General features: G+C 48.0%; 1 protein-coding gene across 1 annotated transcript; it reads left to right on the forward strand.

The window, feature by feature from the left end:
* Nucleotides 1-12729: 12729 nt before the first annotated feature.
* On the forward strand, nt 12730-15769 carry CACNG5 (calcium channel, voltage-dependent, gamma subunit 5). Its single transcript, XM_010012194.1, has 5 exons — nt 12730-12937; nt 13558-13644; nt 14384-14524; nt 14949-15094; nt 15490-15769. Exons 1-5 carry the CDS (start codon nt 12730-12732, stop codon nt 15745-15747), a joined length of 840 nt encoding a protein of 279 aa, XP_010010496.1. The 3' UTR covers nt 15748-15769.
* The last annotated feature ends 7609 nt before the right edge of the window (nt 15770-23378 follow it).

Here is a 23378-nt window from a genome sequence, read left to right on the forward strand (position 1 = left end):
ACCTGCCCGGCTGCTCCGTCCCCGCTCCACCGGCACCGCCCGGGCGCTGGGAGCCGCGAGTCCGCCTGGGCAGACCTTAGGGCACCGGGAGCCGGCAAATCCCGGGGTTTATAGCCAGGGGGTTTCCTCCACCAGGCTGCTCGGACACAGAGGCCATCGCTTGGACGCTGTGAGCATCCCTCTCCTCACCGGTGACTTTAGCACGTTGAGCCTAGGAAAAGAAGTGTATTTTTCACAGACTCAGGGACTGGTTTGTGTAATCAGAGACTTTAAAGCTCATCCAGTTCCAACCCCCTGCCACGGGCAGGGACACCTTCCACTAGAGCAGGTTGCTCCAAGCCTCCCATCCAACACGGGATGTAAAATCTGCTGGAAGTCAGTGCTTTTCACTGTAGCAAACCCGTTGGAGAGGGGAGTGTGAATCCAAGTAAGGCCATCTGAGAAAAACCTGACCTGGTTGTTAAGTGAAGTAAAGTAGAGAATTAAAAACCACAAACCAGCTGGATCATATGTTACCATACAACCAGGCGAATGGGGACATGGAGCCTGTCTGCACTTCTCACACTATTCATATCCCATGAAAGGTGGTGAAATGGAAAATGTGGTACTTCACCATCACGGCAGCAAGCAGGGAGGGTTCTGACACATCCTTCAGCTGTTGATTTATTGCTTGGCATGTTGTAAAACTCCATCAGCCCCTGACAAGTGATGGTTTTTGCAGCTTCTAGGGTTGGCTCTCCCAGGTTGAGCAGCCGGGAGGCTCCTTGGTGTCATCCAGAGAGGACTCTGACCTGCAGCATCGTGTTCCTCACACCCGCTAAACCCACATAGGGGAGAGGGCAGCAAGGAGGAGGCCCCACCGGAGCTGGTAGGTGCCCCACGTGGTGCAGGTGAGCCTTTGGGAAGGGCAGCAAGGACATTGCACTCACTGGAAGCAGCATTGGTCCAGCATGGAACGCTGAAAAGGAGCACTTCCACTGAGTTTTGTGCAGTAGCGGCGGGTGCTGGTGGTGTGACACGGGCAGGAGGAGCATTCCCACATTTCCACCGCTGCTGCCATTTAGTTCACAAGAGTATTTGGGCTCCCTTCAGAGGCTCATCTGCTGCTGGATTTCAGGGACACCCTTTCAGTCTGTCACATCATGACCCATGTAAACAGCCAAAGGGCTCTCTGCAGCCCATCCTGCTGCTATCATGCTTCCCCCTCAGCTGCCCTGCAGCTGCCCCACGTGGCATCCAGGGGACAGAAATGCTTCTGTGTGTTTATTGCTCCAATCCCTTGCTGGATTACTGTAGCTGTTGAATATATTCATTGAGCTGAATGAATCCCCACCTGGCAGTATCCGTACCGCAGCGTTTGCAGCTTCGGCTTCATTTATGGAGAGGGAAGGGAATATAAAATTCTAAAGGGAAATAATACAGAAGCGTGCAGAGGCTTCAGCAGTATCTGCAAGCTGTGAGCTATGCGAGGGTACAGCTAGAGAGAGTGCTGGGAGGTTTCTGTAAGTCAGATGGGAAGATTTAAAGCCCTGGGTTAAGATGACATTTTGAAAATAACTGGGTGATGGAGTCTAGGCCAAAAGTTATCTGGGAGTCTTAATCTGGCTGACATTAAAGGCAGTTTGGGCTCTAAGTGTGCTCTAGAAAGAGTTTTGGGAATCAAAGTCATACCAGTTTTATTCTTTTCAGCCACAAACTTCTGACATTTATAGTAAAATATTTATTAGGGAAATGGAATTTGTCAAAGGACGGCACTGATGCATCGTCAGGCTTGGAAAATGGGCTGTTACAGCTGAGTGGAGTTTGTGGCTGGTCCCTTTGGAAGATGGGAGTTGCCGTTTTTCTTTTATTATGAGGGAGGTACCACTGCGCATCAGTGAGAAACCTCGTTAGAGCGGTGCTGAGGGCTACACCAAGGGGGTGGTTTGAGCAGCGCAGTAGATGGCATCCACTGACCCAAGAGAACTTGCAGATAATTCATTTTCCTCCTCGGTGCCCATCCAGTGCTGTTGGGTGACATCCGCAGGGAGCAGAGGCTCAGGTTTGCCAGGGCAGGACCTTGCTCACCCCCAAAGCCCTACCAATGGGCAACCCCATGGCCCTGGCTGCTTCTCAGGAGACATTAAATGCTTGGTTACAATAGACATCCGTTTTCTCCTTCTGGGAATATCTCTGCTTGCTCAGAGAGGTGTGTTTGGTAGAGGTGGCCTAAGTGTGGGATTGCAGAGGAGTCCTGGATGGGCATCTGTGTCCCCCAATCTTCTCCAGCCTACAGGACAGTAGGGATAGAAGAGCTGTGAGCAGGGTAGGCAGAAACCTCAGCATTTGCAGCAGTCAGCTGGGTGTAGATAGGAGTGATCCTGTATGCATTTGGTTATCGAAAATCCAGCAACAGAGGTCGACGCCATAATGCCAAGCCTAGGTGAGACATTCCAACCATTGCTTAAACACATGAGACGGGAAGGTTTCAAGTCCTCCCATTGTCAGGACAAAGTCACTGCCTGGGTGCCATGTCCCAGACAAAAGGTGAGCTGCCTGGAAGGATTAGCCCTTCAGGGACTGAGAGACAGAAAAAGTTTGAACTATTTGGGAAGTACTTAACTGAGGTGATGCTCAAGTTGGACACCACAAACTGCACTGGAGCAGATGAGAGGTGCCAATGGGGATCCCATGGCAGGTGCTGGCACAAGGCAGATGGGAAATCCTGGAGCATCCTCCATTGGAAGGATGGACCATGAACATCCTGCTCGTCTCCAACCCCTTCCCAGGACTGTGACAGAGTCTGGATGAAGCTGTGGTGGGACTGGCAGCTGCTCTGCCTTCTCCTGCCACTGTGCTGCTTATGTGAGTGAGGGTGGATGCCATCACTTTCTACAGGAACAGAAACCTTTGTCTGTGGCATTGCCGAAATACCTGAGCCAGGCTGGGTCTCTGCTTTCTTTTCTCACAATCCCCAACTTCCCTCGTGTCTGATTTCCCCTGGTTCCTGCTGCTGTGGTGGCCAACCAGTCGTGGTTCTTGGGAGGATGCTCAGAGCTGCGCTGACTTTGTATTCAACAGAAAATGGTCCTCTCCTGGATGCTGCTTGGAGACCCTGGAAGATGCAGATGGTCATAAGCAACACAGCAAACCCAAGCTAGGAAACTGGGTGATTTGGAAAGTTGTGTTAAGTCTTTCTGAAGCTGGAGGTGATGCTTGAAAAGCAGCACATCTTTCCTGAAACACAGAAAAGGTGACTACGGGCAAACTGGGACAAAGCTGCCCTTTTCTGTACAAAGTACAGGTAAAGATGTATTCCGTACTATGTACAAGATAAAGAGGCATGAAGAGGAAAGCAACATCAGCATCATGTGTGTCAACTGGTTTGCAGTTCTTACAGTAAAATATCTTCGAGACCACATGGAGAATGAAAATATCAGGTCATTGTATAGGTGGCAGGAGAGGTACTGCTGGGTGCTGCAGGAATGAGTACATGGTGATATAAAAGTATGTTGTGAATAGGAGAGAAGTATTGGTAGAAACCAGGTACATCAGCCAGGCCAAGTTTTACCTGGTAATGGGTGCTGGCCTGGAAACTCAGTGAGACCAAGACTATTCCCTGCCTGTTCCTGCAGCCTTCCCGAGGATGTGGCTGTGGTTGGTGCTGGGCTGTGCTCCCCTGACCGGGTCACGCTGCCTCTGCCTGGGCTCAGGCTACTCCATGTCCTGTGAGGTTTCTCCTACCCTGTCTGCTGGGACATTCACTGTTAAATCCTGGAATTGGCAATTAGTCTTGCTAAAATCTGGGTAGTAGAAAGTTCAATATCTTCAATGATGTGAAAATGTGTATTATGTATTTCAATATTCCTGACTACTGAACCCAATAAGCTACACAAAGCAAAGCCCTTTCCTACATGAAGATGGAACAAAACTTCTGTGGCTGTTCAGCATCAGACCTGCAGAGCTTTTGTATGAAGACCACTGGCATCCCAAGAGCTGTGCCCCAAACTGCTCAAGCAAAGCTGGATGGAGCTGCCATTGTGCTTGGTAACTGGGCTTAATGACAGCCACAAATGGCACTTAGGTTATTAAGACGTTTGCCTGACATGTGGATGATACAGCCCTTCTCCACTTTATTTATGCCATTGTTTCGGAGGCTCTGTAGTGAAGCTGGTTTCCAAGCACGTCTTCTGTCTAACAAGGCATCTGCTTCATGCTAGGAATCGTGTTTAATCACACCAAAGGGACAGAGGTCTCGGTGGCTGTGGCCACCACTGCAACCTCCCCAGCACGCTGCTTTGCAGCCTTCAGCACTCGGAGATGCCAGCAGTGCTCAGGGGATTTCTTGCTTCCCCTCATTTATCACACTGAAAGTGCTCATAAAAGCGCTCCAGCTGCCAGTGCTGGTGAAAAGAGCTGCAGCCGGCAGGGATGAGCTGTGCTGGGCTGCCCTGCCTCATGGCACACGTACCTGCAGCTCGCCTCTCCCCACTGCTGACACGGGGGAGGTGGAAGAGTTTTAATTAGCTCTTGATGCTATTTTTTGCCTCCCAGCATGCTTAATTTAGCTCAGGCTGTCATACACTGAGGGGTGAGGGGAAATAAGGAAATGGGGGTGGTGGCCACGCTCTGTGGAGCAGCCTCATCGCCAGGAACCTGGGCTAGGAATGGGGCTTTTCTTAGACCTTCTGTAGCAGTAGGAGTTTATAGCCCAGAGAAATTGCATGCGCTGGCGTTCAAAACACACGGCTCCTGCAGGGCTTGCACTGCCTTTGTGGGTTGTGTTCATACCCGCTTCCTTTTCAAACAATATAAATGTCTTAAGGAAAAGGTGCCTGAGACCTTCAACCATGCTGTGACCTGCCTTGCTGCTGGAAGGACACACAGACCCTGAAAAGCTGCTGTGGTGCAAGGAAGAGGCTCGTTCTCCTCTTGTTAATATACAAGACCATTGCAGGACTTTGTGCCATCTTAAATGACATGTGGAAGTGAACAAGAACCAACTGTTAAAGATTTAATATTCCACTAGAGCAGCCCAGTCTTGGTCCTGTGTGAAGCAGATGCCTGCAGCTGAGGGTTCCATTGCCTTCACTCCTTGCTGCTGGGTTTGCTCAGGCTCCCTCTGCGCCAGCCAAGGTGAGCAGAGGGAAGCACTATGTCAAAGCCAGAAGAGGGTCACTGGATCGTTGGGTTACTGGAGTTTATATATTTAGGATATAAAATACAGCTTGTAATGTACAGCACGCACAGGTTACTGGGCAAGTACTGCTCTCCATGGCACACAGCAGTGAGATTGCAGCTGCTTTTATAGCCAAGTCCCCAGCTGGTTTGCTTTGCAGCACTAGATATCCCCCTTTTATTCTGCTTTTATAGCTCTTTGTAGGGTATTGAAATCAGCAGTTTGACTCATGTCCCCGACTGCGAGCACTCTGACACACTGCAAGTAGGGGAATATTGTATGTCAGCTTTGATATGCAGAAGGTGAGAGGGCGTTGGGAAGAGCTCTGCAAAGGAAAGGGCTCAGCTATTGTTGGTGATGTGAACCTTGAATGTAGATATACATAGTTCAGACCTGGAGTACTGGACTTGGGTGCATGGGCAGTGTGGCAAGCTCAGAGCTTTAGCTCCTATTTCCCTCTTGAGAAATGCACTTTGTGTAACGCTTGTTTTACAAAACCACAGGGTGGGAGCTGTGGATGCAGAGACCTGACTGCCATCCCCCTGTCCCCGTGTCCCTGCATTGTGCAGCCCTCCTCTGAGGCAATTGGAGAAGGAGGGCCAAGGCTGTGCCCTCTCTGATGGTCCAGGAGCTCTCCTCTGCCCACTGCCAAAGCCACCCTGCTCCCAGCTCCTCCCAGAGCCATCCAGCAGCCGAAGCATCCATCAAGGACCCTCCAGAACCCGAGTTTCCCACCTTCACAGCCAACGTTGCGGGTTTTCCGCTTGCCAAAGCATTGCTTCAGCTGGGGTTAAACCAGGTAAGAGCATTCAACACCAAGGAGAAAGGAGACACGCGCGTGGGATGTGCTCCATGAAAGGTTTGGGAGGGGATATTTGTGGATCCAGAAAGCCCGTGTGAATGAGCACTGGCTGTACACACACGGGCTCTGCCAGCAGCCTGTGAGCCGGGACCAGGGGGCTGTTCAGTCGATTTTATTTGCTGAATGTTACTGGCATCTTTCAAAGCCATTAGTGTGAACGAGCTGGAGCAGAGCCATCGCCTCGGCACCGGCACAGCAGAGATGGCCTATTTGGGAAAGTGTCTGGTTCCAGGGCTGCGGTGGGGAAATAAACCTCAATTGCTGCTCCTTTGACCTTGGGAATATCATTTGACCTCCTTGCATTTGATGCTGGAGCTGAAGGAGGGCTCAGTTAATCAGTAACAACCTTCTTTGCAAACCAGATCTAGGCTAAAAGGGCAGGTTTTGAGCAGTCCCCAGCAAAAAGGCTGGTGTGTGGTTAAAGGAGAAGGGAGAGCAGCTGAGGGTCAGCCTTGAGGGCTCACTCAGCAGGCTGTGGGATCAGCAGAAAAACATGGTACTTTCTATACAGCATTTCCTTCCCCCTTGCACTGCCATGAAAGGATTTCTGATCACGCATAAAAAGATAAGTTGAACAGAAAGTGGAGTATGGGAAGTGCAAGGGAAAACGTGAGTTTCTCAGAAAAATTGTGGAAGTCAAGTGTAAGAGAAAAATGCCAAGTAATCCCACTCATGAAATCAGTGGTGAGCATTGCAGCGGGCAGCTGCCACACAGTTTCATCCAGTTAATTTTCAGGTGTTCCTTATGCCTGATGACAAGCAAAAAGTTAATAGGTTTATCATTGCTGTGGCTCAATCTAAGTGTAAGTAACTCACAACCAGCCTTCTGGGGTTTTGTTTTAAACCCTCTCTGGAGAGCTGTGAGCCCCGTGTGCTCAATTGAGCCAGTGCTGCTGTTTCTACCCAGCTGTAATGGCAATGCTGTGTGTGAGGCTGGCTGTGCAGCACTGCTTTTAGCAGCAAGGGAAAGCTTTCAAGTCCAGTATTGATCCTTTTGAAGTTTATGGCTCATAGTCACAGTTACTAGTGCTATTCAAACACCCATGAGATGGACTGTTTCACTTCTTAATATCAGGCTGAACCTCTTCCACATCAAAAAGATTTATTTCTGTACTTAATTTTACCAATACATAATTTCTCTCTCAGAAATCGAGCTGACATTTCTATATGACACTAATGCAGCTCTATAAAGTTGCCTTATATATTTCTGTCTTCCTATGTGCCACGTGAGGTGGCGGGGTGCCAGCTGCCCAGGACAGTGCTCCTGGGAATGCTATGGACCAGCTCCAACCCACATCCCCTTCAACCACTTCCCTCTGAGTGTACCAGCACAGGAGATACTGCTTTTCTCTGCAGCCATCCCTGCTCTCTTTCAGCTGTCTTATAGAAGCAGAACAGTCTTGTGCTTCTCTCCTGCCTGCAGCACACCTTTTCCAAGCTTCAGAAGGAACTGTTGCTTCCCATGCAGTAATTCCAGAAACCTTTCCCAATCACCAAGTTTTCCAGGTCAGGCTTGTGGAACTGCTTCTCCTGCGTCTCCAGATGGAGCAGCATCATGTTCTCCTCTTCCTCTCCTCTGGTGAGCTGCATACACCTGGCTGTGGCTAAAGCCATCTCACCACATGCTTCTCACATTGGTGAAACCCTCTCTGCAAACCAACAGAGCATCAGTTCAGGTCAGGATTCAGGCTGCATCTTGCACATGCTCTTTTAGGACCAAAGTATTTTCACCCTTTGGGTGCTCCATAAGCAAGATGTCCTTTCATGACTACCTTTCTATTCCACTGGGGTTATTAATGACCAAATTAGGCTTTTCTGGATTTGCCCAAGAAGGAGCCAGAGTGATGCTGCGCTGTCTGAAGGAGTGTGATGATGTGGCAGTGGCCTCAGCCAGCCCCCAGCATGGTGCTGCCTGCCTGAGCACTACCAGCTCTGGAAAGTTTAGCTCTGAAAGAGCCACTCTCCTTGACCTATTTATTTGTGCCTGTATTTGTGGCCTGTGTTGTGTCCTGAGGAAGAGATCGTGCTGCTTGAAGGCCCTTTATTTTTAGCCAGCCCAGTTTCTTGTTGCAGCTTAATGGGAGCTGGTCCTTTCTGCTCAGCTCCATCACAGCTCATGCCCTCCTGCATTTGCCAGCTCTTAGCCAGGTCCCTGATGCTTTTTGTATATTGATCACTCACTCAGTGGGTTTCCTACCCTCGCTTTCACCGGGCTTCATTCCCTCACCTTTAGCTTCTGCTCGGTCTCTCACACTGCTCCAGGTCTATGGCTTAAGTTGATCACTCACTCAGTGGGCTTCCTACCCCCGCTTCCACAAGGCTTCATTCCCTCACCTTTAGCTTCTGTTCAGTCTCTCACACTGCTCCAGGTCTATGGCTTAACCTCTGATTTCCCTCTGCCCTTGGCTTGCAGCAGGGACCGGGCTTTCACAACCAGAGGTTGCCAGGCTTGTCCTGGATAGCAGCACCCTTCCACAAACAAAACCTCCCCTCCCATCTGCTCCACTAACCCTGGCTAGTGCTTTCCCTCCTCACAAATGTCAGGAAATTGGAGATGATGTTCTAGCCACGTAAAATCAGTCGCTGCCTCTTTGGCCTGGCTTGGCCCTGCTTTTTCTACCTTTACCTAGGGCAGGAGGGACTGTTGTTTTCTGCTGAATGTGGAGTAATGGTTTATTGATACAACCCATCCTGTCCACACCAGTGATATATCTATTTCTCTCAGCCCATCCACATAGCCCAGAGTGGTGGTTCGTGCTCAGAGTTAGGTCACAGAGCAGTGGGCTCAGAAATCCAGACCAGGATAATATTTCTCTTCTGTGACTGTGGAGCAATAGGTAAGGACTCCAACTCGCTCCTGGATCTGGGTGAACTGCCTTAGGAACACCACCAATATTTGTTTCATTTTCTGAACGGGTCAGTCCTGCATGGGCTGTGTGCAGTTTCTATCAGAAGCTATAGCTCCAGGACAAGAAGAAATTCATTATGAGGACTGCAGATTACATTGCAGACTGCCTGTATTGTTCCCTGGACTATTACCAGAAGGCACAGTGTGATTGAAGGAGTAGGAGCTGTTATAAGGTCCTATTTCTTGGAAATCTTTGGGGCTGTATTCACTTAATTTAAAATACAGCTACTGTTGGAAGCCAAACAGCATCACCTTTTCAGCTGTAGGAAGCGTAACACAATCGGTAAAGGTTACTGGGGGCTAAATCCTTGCTGAAAATCAAGCCAGCTCCTACTTGTGTCCTTGCAAAGTATTTCTCTTGGGAGCCCTGCTAATTCTCCAGGCGCTGGACATGGGGGAAGGTTTGATCCAAGCGGCTGCTCTGCACCATCCCTGCCTCCTGTCCCCACCGCATCGGCTCGGTTTTATGTGCCAGCAAAGCAGTAATAGGGATCAGTCTCTAATGCATCCGTGATTACATGGAAATTGAAGTGTGAGAGAGAAAAGAAATGAGGCAGTTGAGAGACGTGACTCTGACTCCCAACCCCTCTCCCTGCTGCTAGCGTCACCCCAATGGCCAATATAAATGATACTAAATGGGTATATTTTCCAGTGTCTGGTGTTGATGGGCAACAAATCATAGGCAATACTTAGCTGTTTCCCTCCAAATGGCTTTATCTAGACCTTCATATACTCCCTACTTTGATTTTTTTGGCTCCTTATTAAGGAGAAATGTGCAAGGAGGACGGCTGTTGATGATACATGAGCCAAGAATAGATTCCAACTCCTCTTACCATTTTGGCACCAAACTGCCAAGAGGGATGAGACTCCCTGTAGTAACCACTGTTCATTTTGAGGCAGCAACTAGAAAATACAGCTCTGACTGAGTTAGGGAGAAGAAGGGGTGAGCCTTATGATCTGTGCATTGTCTGTTTATATTGCTGGATCGAATGGGATCTATATAGAAATGGAAATGGCATATTCCCATCCAGTGAAGGAGTAAAGTGGTGTCCTTATGTCTATGGCTCTGTGCTGGTCTCCCCTTGACAAGGTTGTCCTCAGGCAACCAAGGTGTAAGGCTACCTTTGCAGTGCTTCTCTGCCCCATAGCTTCCAGTTTCTTCTTTAGCTGCTGCCTCCTAATTCCTCAAGGAAAACAAAAGCCTGAGCATATCCTCTATGCATCTCACTCCTTCACTTCCCTAGCAGGGAAGTGTCCCTCCTGGGAACACATCCTGCTTTTCTTGAGCTGAGGGAAACATTAAATAAGAACGTTAAAAACAAGGCTTGTTAGCAAAGCCAAAGGTGGAAAGCTTGCAGGACTGTGAGCTGGAGCATTTGGCTGGGCCGCCTGTAAGCGACAGCACTACTCTTCCTGTACATTGGTACCTTCTGGGAAACAGCTCAATGTGAATGTAGGAAAAGCCAAATCCTCAATTTCATATGGAAGAGAATTGTCAGAGCTGTTGCAGTGTTTGAGGGTGCAAGTACATCTGCTTCCACCAAGATGTACTTATCTGCGTTGGACTCAGGGTAGGATGTGATAATGAAAGTCTCTCTTCCTCTATCTCTCTTTACACAAGCATTTGCAAGTCTTCCAGCAGCATTCCCTGCTTTTCTCTCTTATTGCTGCCTGGAGCAGCAAGCTGGAGGTGCAGATGGGCTTTGGGTATTGCATCTGTTCAGTAAATGCAGTTATTTGGAGTCCATGGTAGCTACGAGTTTCCTTCATACCAGTCTTGTTATGAAACTTGCTGCAGGATCAGCCCAGGACCGGGCTGTCAGGAACTTGGTGCTGTGCACTGTGCTATAGATATGCTGAGGATGTGCACTGGAAGAGCACAGAGCTCCTGAGAGAGCAGCAGTTCAGCAGCAAGGAATAACTGTCAGCCTTGTCTACTCTTATTAATCATAAGGGAACTATGTCAGAGCAGAATCTTTGGAGGCTTCTGAGTGTAAAAGTGCAAGCTGTGAGGACTTTTGGCATCTCTGAGAGTCATGGGAAGCAAGTATTAGTACGTTTATATCAGAGGTGCAAGAAAAAGGCCCTCCTCTGGTCTGCTTGCCTGCCCGGACATGTCAGAACAACAAGTTGTGATCTCCCAGCCCTGGCAGGAGCCACATCTCTTGGTGTAATCACTAAACCCCACCACCTTTGCTGTGAAAACAGCAACAAGGCTTCTCTTCCAAAGAGCCTGTTCACCAACGTGTGCCATTACAGCAAGCACTGGCTGTGAGCACAGGCGTGATGGAGTTATTCCTGCTTTGGTCCAAAAGCTGACACCCGGGGAGATACATGACATACCTGCCCTGGCTCTGTTGCTTCTCCATCGTTATTTTGGGAATAGGTGTTTCAAATGAGATGTGTGTTTAGGAGGACGCTGTCCTCCTTCCCAGGCAGTGGGATGCAGCTGCGCTGCACAGCTCCCTCCCATTTGTTGTCCCTTGAAACTTCAAGCAGTGTGAACAAAGCCCATGCAGTTTTAAAGGGAGCCCAAGTAAGATGGGGCCAGTGTGTTATATTGGGTAGATCCTGTCATCTAGCTGGATTATTTTTAATTTTTTTCATTACTGTTTGCAGAACAACAGCAAAATGTGCCTTGGAAAATATACATTACGCTGCGCTTGCCTGTGATTCATACTGCTTTTATAGAAGCAGTCAATAGTGCTATCTGCCTCATTCCCACTCCCAGAAGGCTATCACTCGCATATATATTTCCTTTCTTGCTCTTATTCCTCTAATCTTTAATTTCTGTGGCTTTCTTCCCCCCCGTATGAATTGCACTTTTTCTCTGCTGCGCCAGGATCTCTGATTTCTGGTGATGTTTTGTCAGCCTGCAGGGCACCATGAGAACTGCTAAACTCCACACATTAGCAAAAATAGAAGGAAATAAAATAAGAAGATTCCATCCATAAGCGACATGGGGATGAGGGAAGTTTTTTTGCCTCTTCCCTTAATGTTTGCGTAGGGCTTGACTGCAGCTCTCTTGCCCCTTTTCCCTGCCTCCCCCTGAAGCACAAGCTGAGTTGGGACCAGTTCAGTCTCTGTGTTTAGCTGGCACAAGCACTGATCCAGCAAGCACAGTAAAAAGCAGAAGGTGGCAAGATTGCATCATGTTGCTCTGCTTTGAGGTGTTGGGTGATGTCATTCAGTGTGCATAGATGTAGCATGGTTTTTGCAAAATAGGGATCTTAATTCCCCAGTGGGTGAATCTACACTGGAAGAGGTAAAATGGCAATAGTGGAGCTGCACTGGAGGTGGTTTTGGTCCAGTAGCTGAAAATATCTCTGTTGATTAATGCAGTGTCCATGAGTCTCAACAGGCTCCTGTGCCGAGGGGATATGATTTTGTCCAGGGTTCAGCTGCCGCCCTTCATGGATAAGGCTCTGAGGATGGCAGATGCTGTAGTTTGGCTACATCCTTAGGGAGACAAGCTCCAGGTTTGGCTGAAGCAAAAAAAAAAGGAAGCAGGAATTCACCTGCAGCAAATAAACCAGGAGCCAATGAGCTGCTCCTGGACAGCCCATCCCATGCTGCTCCCTCCCAGTGCCCTGGGCTGGTGTGGGGCAGCAGTCGGGTGGGATTTAGTTCAAACTCTCGTTCTGTCAGGGCTCATTGTGATTGTTTTAATGGCTTCTTTCAGCTCGACCTATCTAAGAGCAGAGGGCAAAGCTCTGACACATCCGTCTCCCCAAAAAGCTGCAGACGGCTCCTTGCTGACGGCTGCATCCCCACTCCTGGCAGCCGCCGTCTCGGCCCCCTATGCTGTTGGGGATGAGTGCCTGCAGCAGGAAGGCACTGACCCTGCTCAGCAGCGTGTTCGCTGTCTGCGGCCTCGGCCTCCTGGGCATCTCTGTCAGCACCGACTACTGGCTCTACCTGGAGGAGGGCATCGTCCAGCCCCAAAACCAGACTGCTGAAATCAAGCTGTCGCTGCACTCGGGGCTCTGGAGGGTCTGCTTTCTGGCAGGTATGGTCTCCTTCCCCAAAGCATCCCTCACTAAGGTGATATTTGGTGTGTGTCGGTGTCATACTGTGCGAAAGGGATGGGGAAAACCAGGATTTGTAGAGGCTCTGCCCATCTTTGCTTCCAAACTCAGGCACAACCTTCGGTAAGTAATGCCATTGCCCCATGCCCAGCTTTAATAGTCAGATGGATAAACGTGTCTTTGCAAATAGGCTTTGGGTGAGTTTGCTGCTGCCGTGCCAGATTCCACTGCCCCATCCCTTTCCATCCCAGTGCCACAGTGCCTCAGGCAGCAGCTCAGCACTTTCCTCTTTTTCCTTGCAAAATCTAGATTCAGGTCAGCTGGACCATTCCCCCCATCCATGCCAAGTTGGATGAAGTGACTTGGCTGCAGGAGTTGAATAAAATCCAAGGGGATGGAAATCTCAAAGTGAGCAACCTGAAATGTCATGAAGTTTCAATGGCTGCTTTTAAAAAGTTGGGGGAGTGAGAAGCTCTGATAACACCCCTGGGGTGACCTTACACCCTCTGCCTTGACATGGTTTTGTGTACAAGGGGAATCCTTTTGCACAAGAGAGGTGGTAGTTAAGACATGTCTGTAGTTAAGGTCTGTGTCGCTGCAGGTGAAGAGCATGGCCGGTGCTTCACTATTGAATACATCATGCCCATGAACATCCAGCTGACGTCTGAATCCACAGTCAATGTCCTGAGTAAGTGGTTCGGTGGAGTCTTATCTGTTGCATCCCACAAAGGGTCACTGGGGATCCCCTCAAGAAATCCTCTTTGGGTCCTTGACACAAAGCTCCCAGTTCCTTGACAGTGCTACCATGCAAGGGTGCCACTATGTTCTTCATTACACGAATCACCCAATATGCTCCTAAGCTTTTGGGAACATGCCTTTCTAATGGGATGGTGCTCACAGAAGCTCTAAACCGTACAATTTCCTCTCACTGGCTATTCAGCACTGATGTTTATGGAAGCGTTTGGCTTTTATGTCTCCTCTCCTTAATTTGCAGTTGCACTTGTTCTGTAGCAGTCAATTTCACACGTTACAAAGTGGGACGAATTAAGGATGGGGTGTCACAGCTGTCGCAGTGAATTCTGTGGTCACTTCTTATTTAGCAGATAAAAGTGTTCAGCAAACAGTTTTACAGCAAAGCTAGAGGAGAATGCAGGTTCTGATGTACCGTTTCACATAGAAACCCTCAGAAATGCCAACATTAGCAGCCAGACAGAGTCACCTCTTTACTCAGCTCATCATCGAAGAGGGGAAGCACTGCCAGGGCCTGGGGAGCAGCACAGGGCCACCCATGTTAACCAGGAGCAAGGAAGGACACAATGTGGTGGGAGAGCAGCAGGGCTTAAGCCACCTCACCCAGACAAGCCCATTTCTCATACTGTGTGGGGAGGATTGACCCATTCTCCTTTGCTCTGCTTCCTTCCCACCAGAGATGATCTGCTCTGCCACCCCCTTCCCTCTGGTCAGCCTCTTCTTCATGTTCATTGGCTTCATCCTGAGCAACATTGGCCACATTCGGCCTCACAGGACCATCCTCGCCTTCGTCTCGGGGATATTCTTCATCCTGTCGGGTGAGTTTTTCTATCCAGGTTTAATCCTGAAAATCCTTGAGCATGGAGCATGTTTGTTTTCGTAGCTGCTGGTGCTCTCCTAAAATGCTGTGGTGTGGAGTCATCACCTGCGGGGTCTCCTGGCTCAGCACCAGTGCCTGGTTGGGCTTTGCAGGGTGGACAGTCACCTGGTGCAAAACTCATTTGTGGCAGTGGAGAGAAGATCTGGGGAGAAGCACCCACCACCCGTGCAGGAGGAGAGGCTGGGGAGAGGAGGCTTCTCATGTCGTGTTGGCCACAGGAGCGAGATGAACCTTCAAACTGCTCAGCCAGGGTGTTTCTCCATGAGCTCACACTTTCAGCCACAAATCAGGTCTTAAAGGAAGGTGCTTCTTCAGCAGCTTCATCCCTGAAGCACTTCCCACTGTCCTTGGTTTCTCCCCAGGTCTGTCCTTGGTGGTGGGGCTGGTCCTCTACATATCCAGCATTAACGACGAGATGCTGAACAGGACCAAAGACTCGGACACGTTCTTCAATTACAAATACGGATGGTCGTTTGCTTTCTCTGCCATCTCATTCCTTCTCACAGAGGTATGTGGCAGTCCTCACACCCCTTTAATGAGTATATCCTGTTCTTGGGAGGGGGACATTGAGGCTGTCAGCAAAAAGAGGGCTCAGGGTTTAAGGATAGGCTGTGAGGACAGATGAGTAATATATAGTCTGGTGGGAGACATACAGCGGGATCGGACTCCAAGCTTGGAGCACTGATGGGGCATTTGATCACCATTTGATGCCGAGCTTGAAATGCAGAGGAGGAGGAGACGTGGTTGTGTGGATCTGAAGCGCAGGGCAGTGAAGTGACTGTCCTCAGGAGCCCTTGTGCACTGTCAGCAGAGCAAAAAAAAGCGACTTGTATTTTCGTCGTGTTCTGGTGGTGGTGAAGGAGGCAGCTGTGAGCATCAGGCCATTTCTGTCTATCCCTGCAGAGTGCCGGGGTGATGTCCGTTTACCTCTTCATGAAGCGATACATGGCTGAGGACATCTACCGACCTCACCCCAGCTTCTACCGTCCCCGTCTGAGCAACTGCTCCGACTACTCGGGGCAGTTCTTGCACCCGGATGCCTGGGCGCGGGGACGGAGCCCTTCGGATATCTCCAGCGAGGCCTCCTTGCAGATGAACAGTAACTACCCTGCTCTGCTCAAGTGCCCTGACTACGACCAGATGTCCTCGTCCCCATGCTGAGCCCTACCAGCCTTGCGCCTGCTCCCACCCAAGCGCCGATGGTTGCTGACTCCGTTTGTCATTGGTTTTTAGGCCACTCTTTCAGGACAATTCTCTATTTATAGGAGTGTAAATATAACCAGGGAGATTGGTTATATAACCATCAATGAAACCCAGAGAATTGGGATGTTTTCCTTTGGTTTTGTGGCTTTTTTTTTTTGTTTTAATTCTTCCCTGCATAACTAAAATCTTTCCAAAGTCCTTTTCCTTCAGCTCATCCTGCTGAGCAAACAGCAGTTCTGCCTGCGGGATAAATCCAGGGCTGGACTCAAGAGCAGCAAAAAGAAAATAGGGTAGAACTAAAGGGGAAAATAAAACATTTTCTGGTTTAGGTAGGCTGCAGAAGTTTGTGCATTTGACTGTATCATTTAATTCTAGATTCACTGGCCTAAGTGTAGCAGGCATCAAAGATTGGTGTAAATCTTCAAGAAATAGCCATCATTAGAAAAATATAGGTTTTGTATTGATCCAATATTCACTGCTTATGTCTCCCATAATACCCATCTTTCTCAACTGTACCTCAGCAGGCTTAGACACAAGCAGGTTGTTGTTTCATTATGACCACTTGCAAACTATTGCTTAAATATCCTGTGTTAGACTGAAGGCACTACAGCCCTGGGGTGTTCAGGCTGCTGGGGTGGCTCAGACACCCACATTTCTTCCACTATCCCACAGACTGGAGGTCTGAAGAGCAGCTGGGAGAATTTCAGTGCAGCGTCAAGTGGAGAACCTAAAACCTTCCCATATGAAACATTAGGCAGAGGATTTAGAAGAAATTATGGCCAGAAGTGTGAGTTATTTCAAAGAAAGAGATCCCAAACCAGTGTAAAGTGATGTAGCTGAAATTAATGGCACTAGTAGTGCAAAGTGGTTGGCTTATATTTAATTTTGGCAAGAAAATGGTATTTAAGCTGCTTTTTTTGTCTGTGTATACACCTTATTTTGAGGTTTTAAGTTGTAAATTTCATATGATGCCTTGGCGTTTTGGTCTTAGACAGCTGCCAGGGTGAGAGCATCACTCTGAAAACAGAGGGCAGGAAAGGAAAAGGCTGGGCTCCCTCATGTGCTCCTGTGCAAGCCTTGAGCTTGTCACCCTGTGGGAGAAAACGCTTTGTCCAAACTTTATTTCTATTCTTGTTATTTTAAACATTTCTGAAAAAGAAAACCCTCCTCCAGGGATTCTTGGTATAGTTGAGCTTGTTTCATCTTACTGTAATTAAAACAAATAGAATATACGCACTTTTAACCTCATTTGTAGCATACCGTGTAATGAATGCTGCACCTCTTGTTAATATTTCATGTTTCATGTTTCATATTTAATATTTATAAGCTACTCTAAAGGAGCGTCCAAGCCCTGGCACAGCACCACTATTTGCATCAACTCTGACACCCATCCCATGGGACCTCACTGCAGGCATATATCCAGCCAGCTCTTTAACAGGATTACTTCCTCTCCAGTTCCTTCAGATAAACAAGTAAGATATATGTAGTGTCACTGACTCCTAATTTGCTAAGTTTAAAAAACAGGGCATCTTTTTGTAGACACAGTTGTATTTACCTTTAGTTTTCATATTACCTTCAAGCATCTGTGTCCTCATGTTAAAACTCAGTTTGTAAGTGCTTACATGACAAGTTTGCTGCTGGGAAGGTTCCAGCATGAAAGCCCAGCCCAGCCCCACCATCAAGCAACAAAGCTTGTTGATCCTTATCTACTTGCCCCAGCCAGATTAACCTGGGCTCTCTATGTTTGGTATGAATTAGGCTCCAAGAAAGCCCTGGAGTTCACAAGTGATGATCTTGCATTTCCCAATACAGTTTGCTAGGCTTGATATTAGTGGTTTCTGGTGGCTCAGGAACAATTGCCTTTGCTTCTTCACCTTGATGGATCCTTTATATTCTCCGTGCTTTGAGGAAGGGAGACCCGTGGGATCACTGAAATCACTGATGCTTAGAGGCAAGAGTGCTGTCCCACATGGCTACATTCCTCTGCGCTGGGAAGTTGTTTAGTGTGGTTAATCCTGTGCAACATCATGAGAATTCACTGTTCCCAAGTGGAATTTTCCTTTGTACTGGTTAAATACAGAATTATCCATTTTATAATCTGACCATCTACATAAGCAGAAGGTGTGGAAAAAAATGCCATGCCTTCCTCAATGCCCCAGAAGGTTTCACAGAGTCTAGGGGGGAAAGGAATGATTTTAATTCATTGGAGAGACTGTCATCGTGTGACTGCATTTGTGAGCCCAGGAATTTGCACGTTCGCACAGTGAGCACAAGCCCTTCATACGTACAGGGCTGCCAAAAGAAATCTGTCAAAATAAGCCTTTGCTGTTCATTCAGTAAATGTTGGTCTGAGGCAGGAAAATGTGGTGCTTAGTCAAGCACAGGCGACAGTGGTTGTGCTGCCCAGAGGTGTTGCTGTCCCCCTATCAGTGCACGGCATGGCAGCAGCTCTCAGCATGGGCCTCTAATTGCAAGTATCACACCTTCATTGACTGTGCAGAAACTTCTCCAGAGCCTCTGAGGCAGGAAGACATGAACGAGGTGTGGGTGAGGTGGGGGGGTGAGCCGCAGAGCCCAGCCACCCTGCGAGGTCCATCTTTCCTGAGCATCACTCCGTGGCTGATGTTCTCCACAGCAATAAATGCTCAGTAAATAAATGCAGTACCCCCTTAGGATGCCTATTCATCATTTAAACACCTCTTGTAGTCATCTGGTGTGGTTATACACAGGTTGTGCCACATCCTTCTCCCCTTAATAACCATCCAGTTGCCTCCTTTGGCCTCTCTCCCACCCCTATTTCAGTGCTGGCCTCCTGCTATGTTCTTTCTGTGTCTGTTGCTTGGATTGCAACAGATAAAAAGTAGAGTTTGAGGGTAAACTAGCAATTACATTAGAGCCCTTAAATTCAGCCAACGGGCCAAGTCAAGCTGCTTACAGACCCATAGGAAGGTAATTGCTCACCTGATGCTTCCCAGGAAAAAAATGGTTTGTACTGAAAACCAAAAACCCCTTGTTTTGCATGAGTGACTAATGGGTGCCAGGCTCTTTGTGCATGTGGCTGTGCTTGCTTGAACCACAGTGTTAGAGCAAATTACTGGGATTAAGGGTTAAATAAAAACCTGGCGCTGCCTGAGCCATGCACAATTCGCTGCTCCCTGGCGCTGCTCAGGATTGCAGCGGGATGAAGCTTTTTCTGTCCCTGCCACCAGCCTCCCACCCAGCACACACATCCATCCTTGCAGCCCGGGTGTCGTATGGATTTCACAGCACCAGGAGAGATGGATGGTAACTGAAGAAGCTGCACATGGGAGGTGAGTGAGCCCCCAGCCCGCACTGGTTGGGAAGACAGTGTTCTGAGACCTCCTTGGGCATCTCCTGGGAGCCAGCCTCCCCCTGTGTGTTTGGGGCTTTTTAAATCAAATTCCCTTTCTGCAAGCCCAGGGAGGCGTTCTGTGGTCTGTATGTCCCAGGATATGAAAGCTCCTCTGTGCTAGCATCTCCCTCCTACCCCCAAGGTATGATTTCCTCATTGCACCTTATACCATGTCCTTCCCATGGCCCCAGGTGTGATGGGACTGTGGTGGCAATAGGCTTCATTTGCTCATTAGTTAGGAGTGCCCTGAAATGCTTAATTGAATCATGAGGTATGGATGCATTGGATTCATTAGAGACCAATCATGAGCAGTAATTAAGTAGCTAGGAATAACAAGGCTGTGCTGGGTCATGTTCTCCCTCAGTTGCTGCTGGAGCAGCTTGTGGCTCCAGAGTCCTTTTTTGCACTGAGGAAAAAAGTACCATTTTATATATGTAAATCAAATATATTATACAAATCATATATATAAATAATAGGGATAACTGAATTGACCTCCAGTGCTGCTTCTCTTGCACTGAGGTTCCTAGTGGACATGAGGAGCCACGGGGAAGGCTGAGGTGAGGCAAGAGCCTATGCTGGGTAGTAGCCTCCTCCCTGCAAGGATGCAGACCAAGAGCATCACTGAGCTATTTTGGCTGCTGGTGAAGCTGCTGCTGTGGTGAGTTGAGGTTTGGGCAGATGTTTTGGGGCAACCTGGTTCTGCTCTTGCCCAGGAGGATGACATGGAGCTCATGAGGGCAGGGGGAAAGCACATCCCTACAGATGGGGAGCCAACAGACCTTACTGTTGCTTCTCCTGGACACAGGACTGAGGACCTGTGCCCTTTCATCAGCTTCAAGCAGGCAAGACCCAAAGGTATTCTGTAAGGATGGGTTTTAGCCGTGCATCACTGTGGTAGTGTAAAGAACTGACTCAAGCAGAGCATGTGCAGTCTGGGGATTTCTAGTACCCAGTGCTCTGCTTTGCAAGTCCTTGCACTGCATTATTAATACTATTTGTCAGGGTTGTGTATTCATTTTCCCAAATGTGAGTTAGCCCCATGGGGTCTTCAAGGTGTGCAAAGAAATTAAATAGCCTTATTCCTCCCTGCTGGTAGCTTGTTAGCTGTGCAGAACTGGCATGCCCGTGGTGGGGATGCTGTGTGAGAAGGCAAAATATTCACCCAAGTAAATACTCCTCCACTAATGAGAAGTAGCTGAGAGAGATTTATTTTCTTCTTGTTCCTTCCTTATGAGATTTATTTATTTACTTCCATTTTTTTTCCCCACCGCAGAAGACTGATATTCAAACTTAACTAGAAAAAACAGCATTTGCCTTCCTCACTTTTTCTTGTCCAGTTTTAGGGCCTCTTGGAGGGGTCCCCTTCACCCTGCTGAAGCATCTCTTACTGCATGGGCCAGGTTGCTCTGCCAGCTCTTTGTCCATGAGAACCACATTATGTCTTTAACTTTCCTGTGCAAATTGGCTGTCCTGCACACACGAAAGCTGTGGCTCCTTGCATGGGGAGCAGGGTGTCCCCAGCACCCCAGTGTGTGCCACCCTACATGCCCTGCCATGGTGAGGGTCCTTGGCTGACCTGTCCTCCATGCACTGCAGGGTTTCTGTCTGTCATTGCTGTGTAGATACCAAATTGCTGTTCCCATGGATACAGAAGATTACAGAAAAGGAAGAGCTGCCTCTTTGCTTTATCTTCATGTAAGGTTTTATATACCTTAGATGCTGGCTTGTGGTGGGTATAACGAGTAGGTGATGGCTGCAGTGATTACCTTGCGTATCCTTAATTGCAAACCAGCTCCCCAGATGAAACACTTGAAAGGAAAGGAGAGGTGGCTCTGAATGGCATGGGACTAGCCATCACCTGGCCCTTCCTGTGGCTGCAGAATGTGGGATTAGTAAAATATATGCCCAGGTCATCACACTGATTTTTGGTGATGGGCACTGCAGTGTCGAATACACTGATACGTTGTGCCCCCATGTCCCTATGGGTGAGGCATGAAGGGCCTTTAGCCAGTCAGTCACACTGGCTTGTGCCACAAATGATTCCAGTGGAAACAGAGATGGATGAAGAGGAGATGACACTGTCAGGATTGCTGTGCTGTAGCCTGGTGCTCATCACTGCAGCAGCTGCAGTCAGTGCGTAGCATCACTGTGACAACATCCCTCCTGTTTTCGTATCACTTCACCTCTGAGTATGGTCAATTCAGTCTACTAGTAAACTTTGTAGGGGAAAGATTCTTTATCGTTATTATCATTATTACAATTTACAATGTAGAAAAGCAGTATTTCAACCAACAGTTTAGCCCCACTCCACTGTGTTTGCAGGCTCCTATCCCAGGGGCTGTGTTTGAGGAATACATTGGCAGTTTGTACCGTGGTCTTCTGCAGGCTCTGTCTGGCATTTTTAATCAAACCATCTCAGAAATCCCCAAGCCTCAGCCCTCCCTCCATTTCCAGTGATTCAGCTCAGTCTGCTCACAGGGCTGCATGAGCCAGTGCGTTTGGGTTCCATTTAAACTGCTCATTTTGGAACAAGTTCGCTATTACCTGAAGTCCCAGCTACCACCCAGCACCTGTAAATCTGTATGTAGACAAATCGGACCTGAGATTCAGCTCTCTGTTGCTAATCAACAAAGCGTGTAGGCACATGCTGAAATCTCTTGGACTCCAGCAGAATCCAAACCAGAGCCAAAATAAGCCCAAGTGAAGCTCTGCTAAACCAGATCCATCTTCGTGAGCATGTTTAAAAGCACCTGGTAGTGGGCTTCTGTGATAGAGGAGCTGGAAGGCACAAAAGAGGAGATGGTAAAGAGACATAACCACAAATACTTTATTTTCCTATAGTGAAAATATACACCTTTACTGAGGTGTGTGTTCACGAAGCTCTAACACTGAGGTTCTCACATCTGCCTGGCATCTTGACACACACCAGCTTCCCGCTGCAACTTCAGGGGAAAAGCTGCTGAGAAAGTTGAAAGGTGCTATTTAATTAATAACACCTAATTTGACTAAGTACCAAAATGTCACTCAGCTGCTCTGGAGGTGATTTCACCTATGTGGGGATGTTTCTGAAGCCAGGGGACAGTGTCAGTGTCATGCACACGACAAGGAACAGCGGTGTCTTAATTCTCAGCGTGCTGTCATGTCAGCGCAGGTCAGACCCTGCTCATTTCTCTGTATTTAATAGGTAAATCTGTGGTATTTAGGTTTAGCATAACTCAGTGCTGTGTGGGCCTTAATGCTGGTTTAATCTGTCTGCAGCTCTGCTCATCAAAGGCTGCTGAAGTGAGGGGATAAGTGAAGCATCCCTGGCAATTACCAAGGCTGCGTAACACCCAGCCAACATCTTACATTGAAATGGTAAGTCTTTTAAAGCTGCCTTGCTTCATACTAGACAAGTTCAAATATCTGAGTGAAAGCTCTTAGTTACCCTTGAAAACCAAACTGTGATTTATTTTAGCAGGAATTACAGGATCTGTTTCTTGAGAGAGAATCCCCATTTCCTGCTGTGCTTTATGAACTTTGGAACAATCTGTGTTTGTCCAGGACAATAGGACTATATATTATTTAGTATTATTAGTCATAATTTAGATAAACAGAGAAGGTCTCTCTAGCAGTGCAGAACACATCCATATAAAATCCCTGTCAAATTATTTATTTCTATATAAATTATGTACTGTCAAAACTGCTCTACTGATCTGAAGGTTAAAGGCTTCATCATGGAAATGTAGCAGCTCCCCATCACTTCAATCAGAATGTGATTATTTACAGAAAAAAGCATTGTGGATTTCCTATTGATCTGCTTCAGCAGCTCTGTCTGACTTACAACAGCTGAAATAAATGAAATCAAAAGACAAACCTACTATTGGTTTATCATCCCATGAAAAGTAGGTCATATCCCCAGCTGAGCTGTGTTTTATTCATGTAAATACATTTTTACAATTAAAAATGCAACAAAAACTATGTTCGTGTCAACAGAGCTGAGTCTGGTGAAACTGGGTTAGGGCTGATGCCTGGCTGTGGACAGGCAGGGCCCCCCCTCCTCTGCCATGGGCATGGAGTCTCAAACCACTGGCTTGGGATCAGGAAAGCAGAGTGAAGCAGGAGAGGAGTGAAAGAAAATGCTTAGAGCTCTCCAGATTGAGCTCCATATAGGAATAATTATGGCTGCTATTTTAAGAAGTTGTTTAATAATGTTAAACCAATGACAGCCTGAGAT

Source organism: Nestor notabilis, unplaced genomic scaffold (genome assembly GCF_000696875.1).
Source record: "Nestor notabilis isolate BGI_N333 unplaced genomic scaffold, ASM69687v1 scaffold19183, whole genome shotgun sequence".
Lineage (NCBI taxonomy): Eukaryota > Metazoa > Chordata > Aves > Psittaciformes > Psittacidae > Nestor > Nestor notabilis.